Source organism: Hydra vulgaris, chromosome 11 (assembly GCF_038396675.1).
Source record: "Hydra vulgaris chromosome 11, alternate assembly HydraT2T_AEP".
Lineage (NCBI taxonomy): Eukaryota > Metazoa > Cnidaria > Hydrozoa > Anthoathecata > Hydridae > Hydra > Hydra vulgaris.
Genome location: NC_088930.1, coordinates 49,080,096 through 49,096,243, shown reverse-complemented (window position 1 = coordinate 49,096,243; position 16,148 = coordinate 49,080,096). Strand labels below are relative to the sequence as shown.

Genomic DNA, 16,148 nt, shown 5'->3' with positions numbered 1-16,148 from the left:
TCTTTCTCATTTAGAGTTACTTGATATGGAACTAGATGGTTCCAGTAAAACAGAATCATTAGCTACCCAGCTTCTTGATAACCATTTATTTTATGACTTGGTGAAGACAATTAACAAGCAGATTGATGCATTTATAATTGTAATAAATTGTAAAAATGAATATTTTCCTTAAAAATGGAGCAACAGTAAGTACCATGGTAAAATCTTCATATAATTGGAAATGGCCTCTATAAAAAAAAATTTTTTTTTTTTATACGTGGGATACAATAATTGGAGGAATAAGCCCTCCTAAAATTCTGAGCAAAAGAGGGGTCTTCTCGGTGCCAGAATTGTTTAATAGTGTGGAATAATGTGAAAACATTGGTATTTTAGTTCAGTTATTTTATTTATGAGACGGCCTATTTTTGGATTTTTTGTTTGTTTTATTTTTGATGTTTGTTTATTTAAAAGAAAATATTACACTTATTTAATAAATTGTTTTGTGAAATTACTGAATATAACCTCATAATTAAATTAACTTTCAGGGCTTTTTTTTTTTTTTAGAGTTTATAGGCCATATTTTTATACACATAACATATTTTAACTATTTAAAATAAAACTCTAGTATCATTAGCTCCATTTAAGTCTTTAAATGAACACGATGTTGAAACTTATCAAAAAAGTATGTTGCATTTAATTTAATATGAGATTTGCTCGGTATGCACAGGTGTGCACTGAAAATTTAAAAAAATTTTACACTTGGGCCAAAGTTTTAAAGATTAAAGTTTTAAATAAAAAAGCTCCAAGTTATTTAACTTGGGACAGACGCTTTTAGTGCATTTCTATGAAATATGATATTTTATAAAGAACCTAGGCTAATAAAAAACTTATCTTAATTATTAAAACGAGTTTTCGAATGATCTTTAACTTATTGGTAACTTTAGATGCTCTGAACATGCATTTTTAACTTTTATTTCGCACGTCGGATATAGCTTTTGCCCTTATTACAAATGGCGGATTGAATTTGCAAACAAAAAAAGCGGCTTCACCTAACCGCCCTCATATAAATCAGTCGCAAAAAAAATATTTTCAGTTTTGAAAACGTCAAAACGCAACTATTGCAAGTCTATTGTTTCAAAGCCATTATCCATGACAAAAATGAGGAATTTTTCAATAAAATTCGATTAGTAAAAAAATTTCATTGTACAGAGTATAGAGTATAGACTTCATGAAAATGAAATAAAATTTAAAAAAGGAAAATTTGCTTTAATGTTAAATCGCACAATTCTTTAACGAATCAATCAATGTTAGAAGCAAAGAACCCCCGTTTAAAGACTATAGACATCTACTTTTCAAGAGCAAGGTTAGTAAGCATTTAATTTGTTAAATTTAAATCATGGAACAGACAATTTGTACTAATTAGCTGCCTAGGTTAGCTAGCATACGCAGTGTGATCATTTTACGGCAGCATTCCATAATCGCAAGTCTACTGAAAATATTTTTTTTTAACAAATACTAAAAGGTGAAATGTATGTAATATCTATATCCAAATCCTTTAGGTCAGACACGGGCCAAACTGAAACTGGTGATTGTGCTTGTGAAACTGCTACATCCTCACAGTATGATTCTGATCCATCAACACAGACATCTGTGTCTACCACATCCACTTTCTCTGTCAAGTTTGAGTCAAGCAAGCCTGCTGTACCGGCAGTAACAGGTACTGCCCTGGTCCTTTATCCCTTTCAACCCCCTTCTACGTACAAATTCCCAAATAAGAAATTTGCATCAGATCAGTATGAAAGGTCCTGAAAGAGTATTTGGTTTGCGAAATGGCCATTGTTACACTATGTTCCTGAGACAGATTCTGTTTGGTGTTTCAACTGATTGGAAGCTGTGAATAAGAAACTGCTAACTTTAAGCAATCGACAAGCTAATTTTTTTGTTGGTTCTGACTTTTCCAACTGAAAAAAAGGAACCAAAAAACTTTTAATTCATGAAAAGTCATCCGCCCACAAAGAAGTTTGTTTGGAATACAGTATTTACAGAGAAAATACTGTATTCCAAACAGACTCCTATATCTGCTATTTTGAGTGAACAAGTGTCATTATCTCAGGCCATCGCTCAAACTGTTTTGAAAGTAATATTTTCAAGCATTAAATATTTAGGACGACTGGGTCTGGCATTGAGAGGAGGAGAACATCATGATAGAAATCTTTGGCAGCTTGTACTTGAACGGGTACAAGATGTACCCTCTGTGAAAGAGTGGTTAAACAAACGCAGCACATGGATGTCAGACACAATACAAAATGAAATTATTCAAATGTTTGCACATTCAGTTCAACAAAGCATTGTCACTAATATATAACAGTGCTCATATCTTGACCTTACAGTTGATGGAACTACAGATGTGGCGGGTCATGAGCAATTTTCTGTCAGCATACGGTATGTAGACCCTAATTTAAAAGTACAGGAATGTTTTACGGGTTTCTACAATTGCCAGAACAGCACTGCTGAAACATTGTTTAATGCCATAATTGATGTGTTTACCCGCTGCACAATACCCATAAATAAACTAGTTGACTATGCATTTGATGGAGCCAGTAACATGAGCGGACACTTATCTGGAGTAAGAGCTTGTCTCGGAGAAACTTACCCACAGGCAGTGTATGTTCACTGCGCAAATCATTCGTTGGATCTTGTTTTACAAGAGGTCTGCTTTGAAGTAAAAATGGTTATTGACACAATTCATCTTGTGCGTGATGTTGGAACAATCATAAGAGAGTCTTCAAAGAGAAAGGCATTGTATGAATCTTTGTTTGGTTCAGATGATGTTGTTCTGAACTTGGTCAGCTTATGCCCAACTCGATGGTGCATTAGAGCAAAAGCCATTAGTAGAATTATGACAACTTATGGAGAAGTTTATGAAACATTGTCTCAGCTAGCAGGAGACAGGTCAGTATGTGTTGATGCAAGGGCTAAAATTTCAGGCTTACCCAAACAAGTTTCTAAGGCACAAACTTTTTATGGAGTCCTATTATGCAATGCTCTGTTTTCCAAATTTGAATTGGTAGCCAAAGCTTTACAGAGCCCATCACTGAGTGCATCAGCCGCGGAAAAATGTGTTCAACTCCTTCTGGCTTAACTTCAAGACTTGCGTAGTGATGAATTCGCCTCAGGAATTACACAGGAAGGCCATCGAGAAAGCTGTCACACTGAATCTCGAGCTGCCTAAGGCACAACGTAGTTCCACAGTTAATGATATTCATGTGAGAAACGAACAGGAGTTCGTTTCTCACATGAATATCATTAACTGTGGAAGCGCCGTTTTAATCAAGAAGGATTGCATAAAATTGCTAGCACAGAAACTACTATGATAGGTTTATACACGTCCACAAGTAATGCAGCCATATTAGCCAGCATGCCACTACAAAGTTTGCCAAATAATGTCGATGTTTCTATGTTGCAGTTACAGCTGCAACTGCTTCCACAGTTGTTTAAGGACAAGTCACTGCCTAAAAATTTACTCCAGCTAAAAGCAGCTTTAAAAGACGTCGAACCAAGCACCCGCAGGTTATTTGACATGGGGTACAGGTAGTTGTGTTGTGTTTATCTTTTCCAATATCCGTAGCTAGTTCTGAAAGGTCCTTCAGTGCATTGAGACGGCTTAATACTTGGCTGTGGTCAACAATGTCACAGAGTCGCCTCACTTACCTCACTTTAATGCACATTAACAAAGATTACTTAGACAAGGTTGACATTACGGCACTCTTGGAGGAGTTTGTGGCTAAAACCCGTGAACGTTCATCCGTATTTGGGCATTTTTTACAGTAACTGTAATTGTTTTTGGTAGATTTTGTACCAAATATTTAAATATAATGATTTAAAAAGGATTGCAAATCTGCATTTAGCAGGGTTAATTATGCCAAAAAAAATTTCAGTAGAATAACGCCCCCCAAACACCCCATTCAAGCCCCACCATATATATATATATATATACATATATATATATATATATATATACATATATATATATATATATATATATATATATATATACATATATATATATATATATATATATATATATATATATATATATATATATATATATACATATATATATATATATATATATATATATGTATATATATATATATATATATATATATATATATATATATATATATATATATATATATGTATATATATATATATATATATATATATATATATATATATATATATATATATATATATATATATATATATATATATATATATATAAATATATATATATATTTTAATTGTTATCTCAAATGTTAAAACTAGGGGTATACCGAATCGGAAACTTTGAAATCCGGCCGGAACCGGATTTGCTGGAATTGTTAAAAAAACTTCTGCCGGAATGCCTGTCGGAACGAGAGTTATATTTATGTAATTTTTTACCTTCAATATTGAATGTGAAAGCCTGCAATTCAGAGTTGTGGTTTCATTATATATATATATATATATATATATATATATATATATATATATATATATATATATATATATATATATATATATATATATATATATATATATATATACATAATCTTTTTCATTATTTTGATTCTTGTTTCATTTAAATTTAATATGATATTTTTATTTGTTTCTTATAATTTTATTTATCGAAAGTTTTATCCTGCATTATATTAAAATCTAAAATTATTTCATTGTTTTCTATTTTTCCAGTTAGATTAAAATTGTTATGTTTACTGTATTAGGCATCCTATACTTTTAAGTTATTTAAAATTTAAATAACATTTAAAATGAGACTATTCTCAGAGGCAGGTAACATTTTTGATGAAAAAAGAGCTAGTTTGCTGCCCAATACTGGGTAGCAACTTATTTTACACCACAATATTTCTAAACTTCTAGAAACCCTTACACAATTGATTTTTGCAGATAAAATGACACTGTGTTTGTTAAGAATTTTGTATTTTTTTACTTAGTTTTACCTATAGTACTTCGTTGCCCTGTAGGACAATCATCTTTTTTTATTCACCTTACACAGTCAATGTGTCACATGTTATAAAAAAACGTGAAAAATGAATTCCGGCCTGAAATATTGTAATTCCGACCGGAACCGGACTGACCTAAAAGTGACAATTTCTAACTTTGATATCGCGATCATTATGAATGTAAACTAAAATTGCTCCTCCCTTTTGAGGGTTTTTCAAAATGAAACTTTTAAGTTTTATAATTAAGAATCTGAAAATTTTATTTTTTTTCAGATGACTCATCATCGCACCATTATTTTGTTAGACAAAAAAATCATTAAAAAAAAAAAAATTGCATTCTAAAAGAAAGTTTTTGTCTATTTTTACATTTTAATATCAAAGTATTGCAAGTTAAAATCTAATCCTTTAAAAAGTTGTTTATCAAGCTTAACGGAGCGTTAGTCAAAAATTTCTTTTAAATTACATTAGTAAAAATCTATTTAAAATTATAATTTTTTAAACATAAATGTTTTATTTTGCCCCTGCGTTATAAAACTTGTAAAGTAAAATATTATTACTTTCAAATAAGTTTAATTGTTTTGTCCAAGTCAATTGTTTCGTATGCCATTATGCGTGTTTAAGAGCTTATTTTTCCAAAATTGAGGTTAAGTATTCTCGAAACTCTCGTATAAAAATTTGCAAATTTACTTTTGTTTCAGTGTCTTTTTATTTCCTCCCAAAGCTTTTATCATTTTCTTAAAGTTTCATTTGCGTAAACTTCATTTATGGACATTGCATTGCCATTGCGTTTTTTTGCTAAAGATAATATTTTTTCACGAAAATTTACAAGTTTGAGAGTTATAGTCCGCGGCTTATTTTCTTTTACTTGTCCTAATCGATCGGCTCTTTAAATTACTATGTACTCCGCAATTCCCAATTGGTTTTTAAAGATACTTTTGACTAAGTTAGCACATTCACCATATTTCAGAAGGAGACTCGGCTACTCCGTCAATTTTTATATTGTTTCGGCGTGATTTATTTCCGAAGTCTAAAGTTTTTTTTTTTAATATATTAATTTCATTATTTAAACTTTTGGCTTATTTGTGCTAGTTTACTCGTGAAGTTTTCCTCTTGGAAGTTCATAGTCTCTTCGATATCGCTAAAGTTTTTTTCTGAAGTTAAGTTTTTTGATTTGTTGATGTTAATTTCGCTTTCGAGTTTATCAAGTCTATCCGTCATAAATTTCAGATTTGAGCTTATAATATTTGTAAATGTTGCTTCTTGGTTTTTTAAAAATTTGTCAGTGTCTTTGAGAATATATTTTTACAGTCCTTCAAGTTTGTCCTTATAAGTCGTTTAATGTTTTTTATAGTAACTTCCATTTTTTTTAAAAAACTAAAAGTTTTGAAGATAGTTTGATAAATTTGAAGATTTTTTAAAGGTAATTAAATACTAACTTAATAAGAACTTAAAAATACTAAGATTTTTTTATTTATTAATTCTTACGCTGCAAAAACACGTCATTATCGCACCAACTAAGGGCCTAATAGTATACAAACATGCGTGAAAGTAATTCTTATTGTATCTCAGAATCTAAGTCTTGATCCCGGTCTTGTAAATACTTTCTCAACGCAAGACAAAGTCAAAGACCTTTTACTTGTGTAAAAAATCCCGGTCTCGGGTTGAATTATTGATGTCTCGATATTGAAGCACTCAGTCTCGGTCCCGATTTTGGTCTCAAGCCCCAATGTCTTAGTCTTATTCTTGGTATTGACCTTTACTGACTTAAATACATCTCTGGTCAAATAAACTATCAAACTCTCTTAAAGTTTTCTATCAAACTCTGATTTTGGTCTTAAGTCCCAATGTCTTGGACTTATTCTTGTTATTAATGTTGACTGACTTGAATACATCTCTGATTAAAGTTAACTATCAAACACAATCAAAGTTTTCTATCAAACTCTGTTAAAGTGATCTATTAAACTATGTTTAAGTGATCTATTAAAATCTTGCTAGCTTTTTAACCTTTTGAGCACGGGCAGCCACGATCGTGGCTATACCGTCATTGCACGTAGAGCACGATCGTGACTTTGAAAGTCATCATCAAAACTATGACTTTTTCTACAAAAATACCGCTGTTCATAAATTAAAAAATGGTACTATTGAATAGAGCACATTTTTTTCTATTGTTTGTGTATATTTTGTATTAATGATGAGTGACAGCGAAGAAAGTTTCACCGAAGAAGAAAGTTGTACAAGCAAAGAATATTTAAGTAGCAGTGATGATAGCTTATTTGATGAAGGCACAATATTTTCTATTGAAAAATTGTATACAATATTAAATTTAAATATATCACCAAATCAAAGCATTTGAAGTGTTTATTTTTTATGTAGACTGTTCTGATGATGATGCTGGCGTTGATGATGTTTTAGATTTGTGGCTTCCTGTTGTAGGAGATGATAATGATCCAAATGTTTTTCCTTTTACTGGTGTACCAGACCCAAACATACTATTTCACCAGAGTCAAAGCCCATTGACTATGTTGACTTATTTTTCTCAACAAAATTTTTGGAAAATTTAGTAACATATACAAACCAGTATGCTGATGCATGGATAAAGTAACCAAAAACATTTGAGAATCCATCCATTTTCGATAAGTCATGGATGGATAAAGCAAGGAAAAACAAATCTTTTAGAAATAAAGGCATTCCTTGGTGTTGTTATTAATATGGGTCTCATCAAGAAAGCTAGTATTAAACTATATTGGGATATTATTCATCCTTGTGCTTCCACTCCCTTGTTTGTTACTCACTTCAATCGTGACCATTTTCAACTTTTGCTTAAGTTTATTCACTTTACTGATATCTCTATCCATAATCAAAAACAACTAAATAAGTCTTATAAAGTTCAGTATTTAGTTGAACATTTTAAAAAAAAGTTTCTGTATTTTTATATTCCTCAAAAAGATATTTCTATAGATGAGAGCATGATTGGTTACAAGGGAAAGACACCAAATCTCCGCCAATATATGCCAAACAAGAGTCATTCTCGGTTTGAAATAAAATTATGGTGTGTTTCAGACAGCCCCAATGGTTATTTGTCTCAGTTTAAAATTTACAAGCGAGGAAAAGGCAGGGCTATTCTAAACAGCTACCTATTATATAAGCTTAACACTAATGAAAGTAAGCCCATTTCTAGAATAGGTTTTATGATGGCAATTGTGGAAAGTTTAGCTGGAGGGTATCAACCAGTAAAAAAGACGAACATCTTGGGAGATTGTATTGTACCATATCCACTTCCTCAACACACAACGATTAACAATCCTTTATATGGTCATAACCTTGTCAAAATTTGTTCAGGAAAAAAAATAAAATGTGTCGCTGGGCACCAAACCTGTGTCCGCACCAGTTGGCAGTGTCAGTTATGTTGTGTTGGACTGTGCCCTGGATGCTTTTCTAATTATTATTATTATTATTTTTTTTTTTGGTGCCCCAAGAAGTCCTTACGGTCTTGTCACAGAACACCGCGGAAGTGCATTTAACCAGGAAGTTCACGCCTCCTTCCTTACCGTGACGCGAAAATTTGTCCAGAGCTCGTTTCGAATCTATTATACAACAGTTTTGAATTAAATACATCGCATTTCTTAAATTCTTTTAAAAACTACAAAAAATAAACTAAAACTCAAAAATAGTTGTTTTTTGATTTTTTTTTTTTTGGTTAATTAAACCTACGGCGTTTAAATTTTATCACGCGCTCAGAAGGTTAACATTGTTTGCGCATGCTTGAAAAACTTTTCCGCAAAAGCTTAGTAAATACAGACTTGTCTTAGCTATAAATCTGTAAACTTATTCAAGTCATGTGACACTTATAACGCTATTTACTTTCTATTTCAAATATTGATCGATCAATTTTATGTCTTCAAGTGAAAGTAAAAAGGATCCATCTATTATAACTACGAGAATAAGATTTTATTTTCAAATTGAAGTAAACAACTTTGTCCCCAAACCAGATATACCTGAGATCTAAAGTGTGATCTGAAAAATGCATGGTATTAATCTAAAGATTGCTTGGTATATAATGAATAGAGTTTCATAATTCCATGCATAAGTTGCAAGAGATGTGATCTAAAAATTATATGCATACAATTTGAAACTCTACTCAATATATACCATGCATGGTATTATTTATTATACATTACACATATATACATATATTAAGAAAGTTTCATAATTAATTTAATAACAAATTTTAGTTTAAATTAATATATATATATATATATATATATATATATATATATATATATATATATATATATATATATATATATATGTATATGTATATGTATATGTATATGTATGTATATATATATATATATATATATATATATATATATATATATGTATGTATATGTATATATATATATATATATATATATATATATATATATATATATATATATATATATATATATATATATATATATATATGAATATATATATATATATATATATATATATATATATATTTATATATATATGTATATATATATATATATATAAATATATATATATATATATATATATATATATATATATATATATATATATATATATATATACATATATAAAATTGTTCATTTATAATATATATAATTGTATTTGTTGTTATTATCATTTATTTATGTTTTGATTATTTGTTCATTTATTTTTTTTTATTAGTAAAGAAAACTTATTTTATCTTCTTTTTTACTTAAATTTTTTTCCCTTGGTGTAATTGTTGTCAATATGCTAAATATATTAATTAAAATTTTTATTTTTATCATAATGTGCATTGATTGACCTTAACATAGAATTATCCTTATATCTTATAGTATTAAATAACCAAATGTTGCTATACAAAAACTAGAATATGAAGAATAATTACATGTTATTTATTACACTTATTTTGGTCTTATATGGTATTATTGCTGCCGATTTTATATGCGAAGATAAAGGAGTTTGTGGAGATGATGAAACCTGCTGTTTAATATCTCCAAATGTTTTTGGATGCTGTCCTTATATAAATGCAACATGCTGTTCAGATGGTAATTACTGCTGTCCCAATGATTACATTTGTGATTTAGAAGAACATAGCTGTTCTCGTGGTAATCGTAAAAGAGACATGCTAGAGAAACATTCAGCAAAGAGGGTAAGTAACATTTAGGTTAACTATTTATAATTTTGGTTGCAAACTCTATTGAATTGATTAATTTTGATATTTTTCTTCATTTCTGTGTTAACTATTGCCTTTTTTTAATTTTATGATTTCTTGTTTGAGTGTTTTTTTTTTTTTTTTTTGTGGCTCAGCTTGGGTGTTTTTTTGTTTGTTGGCGGATTTTAATTCAGCCTCTTCATTTTACTTGGACATTTTTTATTTTATCAACTTACAGTTGCAAAGACTTCAAAGTTATCTAACAACTTAGATAATAAGTCTAAATAAGCAAGTTGTCAATGGTATAATTAGTAAGTTGATAAGACTTATCAACTTAAAGTTTTTAAATCTACCGTCTACTGGTTGTTTACTCTGTAACTCTCTTCTTTGCTTCCGGCTTAAAAGTGGTTGATTTCAGAATTGTTAGGAGTAAATTTATTAAATAAGACAAAAAAATGTTTTACTTGTTGTACATTTTCTATAATATTATTTGATAGGGACTCTTGACTCGGACTGTATTCTAGGTGAGGTTTTGCTAAGTGGTATATAGTATTTGAAATATTTTTTGTAAAATGTTTGAGTATTTTGTTAAATCAGACTAAGAATTGGACAGAAATGGTGTGTGATTGAATGCTATTCCTGACCAAGCATATAATTTTTTTGACAACTAGATCATAGTGTTGAGATGTTTTCACTATTTAGACCATTCAGAAATGTGCTAAAAGTATCTGCTTTAAAATGTTTGAATCATTAATCTTTTCTAAAGATTTATATTATGTGAAAAGCTTTTAAATAAAATAACAAATTATTTCCAAGTATTGTTTTAAATAATTGCGTTTTATTTAAATTGCCGAAGAATATTATATATTATTTTTTTTTAACTTACATGAGTATTAATTTTTTATGATAAACATAAATGTTTGAAAGTATTTTTCAATGCTTTTATTTTTAATCTTTTAAACGCATATGTTATTTTTAAACTTTTTTTTTAAAGTTATTATTATTTTATATAAGTTATAATTAGTATAGACATAAGAATGATTGCTTTATTTCTTTTCAAAAGATAAAAATTTTAAATTTATTTCAAAACGCAATTAAAAGCATAACAAAATAATTTTTACTTCAAGTTTAAGTTTTTTGTTGTTATTTATTTTCTTGTTCATAAGGAATTTTTATCTTTTTTTAGTTTTTTTTTAATTTTTTTTCCCAGTTTAGTTTAGTGTTTTCAGCACATTTCTGAAATACTTTATGTTAAAACATCTAAACTGTTATGGTCAAATTGCCAAAAAAAAAGTTATATGCTTCGTCAGAAATAGAGTGTGGTCTGACACCATTCCAGTATAAGCCTGATACAATGTTTGATTTTTTAGTTAAGAAATTGAACTTAGAAATATTTTCAAGAATTTTAAAGACATCTTCAATAATGTTAGGAACATCTTCAAGAAACTACTTTTAATGCTTAGTTGATATATACAGAACTAGTTTTTCAGTTTTTAACTTTGACTCTCAAAGGTAGTGAATCAGATGATCTTGCTGCATAAATCTTTCAGTACTTATATCTATAGCTCTGATGTGAGGATCTTTAAAATGAATGGAGTTATTCACCTTTAAGTGTAAAAAACCTTATAAAGTTCACCTTTTGATTAATTCTAAAAAATGTACCTTTTAGGTAAATTTGAAATTGTCTCATGAATTATCTTTTCCTATAAAGAAATACAGTTAGTATAACTATATTGCTCTTCAGTTGTGTATGATTGCTTAGATAACAGTAAAAATAAAAAATAAAAATAAAAAGATAAGAAAGTATGCTTTAATTAAAATGTTACCAAAAAAAAAAAAGCTAAATGTTATTATTATATAACTAGTCAGGGTTTTAAGAAGTATTATATAATTAGTCAGGGTTTTAAGAAGTTCTTAATGACTTCATTCAGCCAATTTTTTTGGTCTATAAAACTCGTTTTTGCTTTTTTTCCCAATCAGATTTTTTACTATTATTAGTAAGGTTTTGAGTTGTCAACTTTCTCCAGTATAATAACTTACTTGACCATCAGTAAAGGTTTTAATCTTCTTGTTCTACTGCTAACGTGGTAACTATTATATTTTAAAGGTTCTATAGTGCATTAGACAAAAAAGGTGAGGCAAAGTATTGCTGTTAGCATATTTTAAAGGCTTTTTTTAAGTCTAGTATGCTGGTCTTCTTCATAAGCTTGCTTTATATGGTGTATTTGAAAAAAGTTTTCAAAAATATTTTATCCTAGATCCTGTTCCTCATCTTTATGATCTTTCTAATAATCTTTCTTTGTTACTCTATATGCTGATGACACCACTATATTTCTTCATGTTTTCCTGACTCCTTAAAGAGTCTAAGGTTACTACAAATTCAATGTAAATATAGCTTTGAATTATCATTACTTTTAGTAATGATAATTCAAAGTAATTGTTGAATTTTTTACTCGCCCCTCCCTGCACACACCCATATTAATAAATGTAAATGAGTAAATAATAATATTAATAAGTTGATATAAATTAAATTGAAAAAACATAAAAAAAGTTTTGTCAAAAACAATGGTTCATGTGATAAAATGTTTGTAAGATTTTTATGCAAATAAGATTTTTTAAAATCTTATTTGCATAGAAATTTGTTAAATAACTTTTGACATGAATAGTTTTTCAAATGTAATTTTAATGATGAAGTAATGATGAAGTAATGAATTTTTTCTTTAATATTTGTTTTAAGATATTTTAAGGTTGTGATGTAACTTTCTTTTTAACAGATTTGCATGTGAGATTTTTGAAGCTAACACAAAATATTTTAATTTTTCTAATGCTTGTTGACATGCTTATTTTCAGTCTTTCTCGTTTCATTAAGTATTAGTTTATATAAAGTTAATATAAACTTGATTTTAACAGACTTTTTTATGATTTTTTATAAAGTATATTAAAATTTTATTAAATATATGAATATGAGTGCATTTATTTAACATAATTTTTTTAAATTTATTTTTAAGGTTTTAAATTTTTTTTTTAAGGTTTTAAAAATTAGAAAAGGAGATCAAATAGGAAATAAACTCCAAGTTAATGTTAGCTTGGATTTAACAAGTCTTGGAGATGTTTTATGCCCTGACAAATGCAGTACTTGTCCAGACTATACTACATGTTGTTTGTTGGAGAGTGGAGAGTATGGATGCTGTCCTTATCAATCTGCTGTTTGTTGCAGTGATTATATACATTGTTGCCCCCAAAACTATGTTTGTAACTTACCTAGTTGTGTACCGAGCCAAAGATTTCAGTATAAAGACTTTACTAAAGTTGCAACTTATGTTAAAAATGAAAATGTCTTAAATTACCTTAGCATTAAAACTGTTACATGTCCTGACATGGTGTCAGTGTGCTCAGAAGGCAGCACTTGCTGTGAAAAGCCAGGTGGAGGTTATACTTGTTGTCCATATCCTAATGCTGATTGTTGCTCTGATGGAGTTCATTGTTGTCCATCTGGTTACCACTGTAGTTTTGAAACAAAAGGTTGCGTAAAAGAAAACTTTGTTTTACCAATGTTACGAAAGCAGAAAGCTAAAATTATTCCCCAAAACATTATAAAGATTTTAAATCTGGAAAAAGAAACACATGTTTGTCCTGGTGGCCTATATTTTTGCTCATCAAAAGAAGAATGCTGTTTAATAAAACAAGATGTATTTGGCTGTTGTCCGCAGTCACAAATTGTTTCGTGTGAAGATGATGCTTATTACTGCCCTGAACACTCAAAATGTGACATAAAAAATTTCAGGTGCATTACCTCCAATGGGTCATTTAAAAACATAATGAAAAAAAAGCTAGCCTCTATTGTAAAAAGTGCTTTGGCTGAAAGGCTTAATTTGCCTATTTTATGTCCTGATCAAATTCATTCATGTGATTCTGCTTCTTCATGTTGTTTACTTAAGAATGGAAATTATGGTTGTTGTGCTATTTCCAATGCTGTAGTTTGCGATGACATTCATTATTGCCCGCTAGATTACAAGTGTGGAAAAACTGGTTGTTATAATGCAGAAAATTCAATGACTTCGTTTATGAAAATAGGTATTTCTAAACTTACAACTATTTGTCATGATGGTGCCACATGTTGCCCAAATAGTTATACTTGTTGTTTAATTGGTGATAATGTGTATGGTTGTTGCCCATTGCCTTATGCCACATGCTGCGATGACAGAGTTCATTGCTGTCCATATGGTTATATATGTAACGGTGATGGTAATAAAAAAAATTATTTTTATTTAAAAATTTCTTTTTTTAATTAACATATTTTTATATTTTTTCAACTTTTTAACTTTTAATTTTTTTGTAATAATTTTTTCAATTTTAAATATTTTATAATTATGAAGTTTATTTAAATATTTATTTTACATATAGTATGAATTTTATATCATAGTATTTATTGTTTTATTTAGTCTGACTTTATTATTATTTTATTTTATTGTTGTAAAATATTATTTTTGAGAAATATAACTTTTTTGAAATAAAAATTTAAAATTCATTTAAAATTTTTTTTATTTCTTTCAGGAACTTGTAGCAATGAAGCAGAAAGTTTGAACGCCCTAAAATTGTTGAAAGGTTTATTAAAAGTTTCATAAAATAGTAATATTTTTTATAACATAAATATTTGGTAGCTATTAAAATTAAATGAAATAGCACCTAACAGTTTTTGTTATCTATTTATTATTCTCCTTATTAAAAATAATTAGTATTTAACAATTTTAATTTTTATTTAAAACTTTTTTGTGATTCAAGGATTTTCCAAACACGGTATTGAAATAAGTAAAGATTCAGTTCGCACAAACGCCATTGTTAATGTGAAGAATGTGGAATGTCCAGATTTAATTTCTCAGTGTCCCAATGATAACACTTGTTGTACTTTAGAATCTGGTCAATATGGCTGTTGTCCACTGCCTAATGCAGTGTGTTGTGCTGACCATGAGCATTGTTGCCCGCATGGTTTTAGTTGTATTAGTGGAGGTTAAGAATTATAATTACATTTTTATTTTGTAGTAACAAACCATAAGTGTACTGTTTAGCATCTATATTGGTAATGCCTATAGGCTGATTTTGAATGAAGTAGGAATAGAATGGGATAGGAATTATATAGGATTTGATAAACTTTGACTTGGGTTTATGTTGGTTTTGTATTGATGTTGTAGTATAAAAGTTTTTTACAAAATTATTAATTCTAAATTTATTTTTTTATTCAGATTAAATATTTTAGTATCTTATATTACAATTTATTTATTATATATGGTTTTATATTTTGTGTTTTTTTATATTTTAGTATCTTATATTATGCATGGTATCATGTATAATATCTTATATTATGCATGTATCATAGTATCAGTATCTTATATTATATTTGAAATATCCCATGTATATATATATGTATATATATATATATATATATATATATATATATATATATATATATATATATATATACACACATATATATATAAATATATATATATATATATATACTCATATAAATATATATATATTTATATATATATATATATATATATATATATATATATATATATATATATATATACACACATATATATATATATATATATATATATATATATATATATACATATATATATATATATATATATATATATATATATATATATATATATATATATATATATATATATATATATATATATATATATATATATATATATATATTTATAAAGGCTTTATTGGGAAGTGGGTGCAATCGCACTCCATTCCTGACCACACATATAATGTTTAATTGCAGCAACTTGACCACAGCCTTTTCGATGTTATGAGTTTTAGATGTTCTGACGAACCTTGATTTGAATAAGATTTATGACCCTTAAAACTAATAAGTTGTTTTAAATATATTTTGATACTTGCAAAATATATATTTAAATCTACTGTTCAATTTTAAATATAATTTTCATCTATTCATTTTTTGCACTCTTTTC

The 16,148-nt window shown here is 28.0% G+C and overlaps 1 protein-coding gene across 3 annotated transcripts in view; it reads left to right on the top strand.

Annotated features, from left to right (window-relative positions):
• The first annotated feature begins 9,809 nt into the window (after positions 1-9,809).
• LOC100206670 (progranulin) overlaps positions 9,810-16,148 on the top strand; it is a 42,337-nt gene continuing 35,998 nt past the window's right edge. Inside the window, exons 1-4 of one of the 3 annotated variants that reach the window (XM_065809072.1) lie at positions 9,810-10,149; positions 13,182-14,397; positions 14,707-14,757; positions 14,935-15,159. In XM_065809072.1, coding sequence (XP_065665144.1) covers positions 9,871-10,149; positions 13,182-14,397; positions 14,707-14,757; positions 14,935-15,159 — 1,771 coding nt within the window. In that variant the 5' untranslated portion in view covers positions 9,810-9,870. The remainder of the gene's footprint in view (positions 10,150-13,181; positions 14,398-14,706; positions 14,758-14,934; positions 15,160-16,148) is intronic. The other 2 variants (XM_065809075.1, XM_065809073.1) reach the window with 2 other exon arrangements.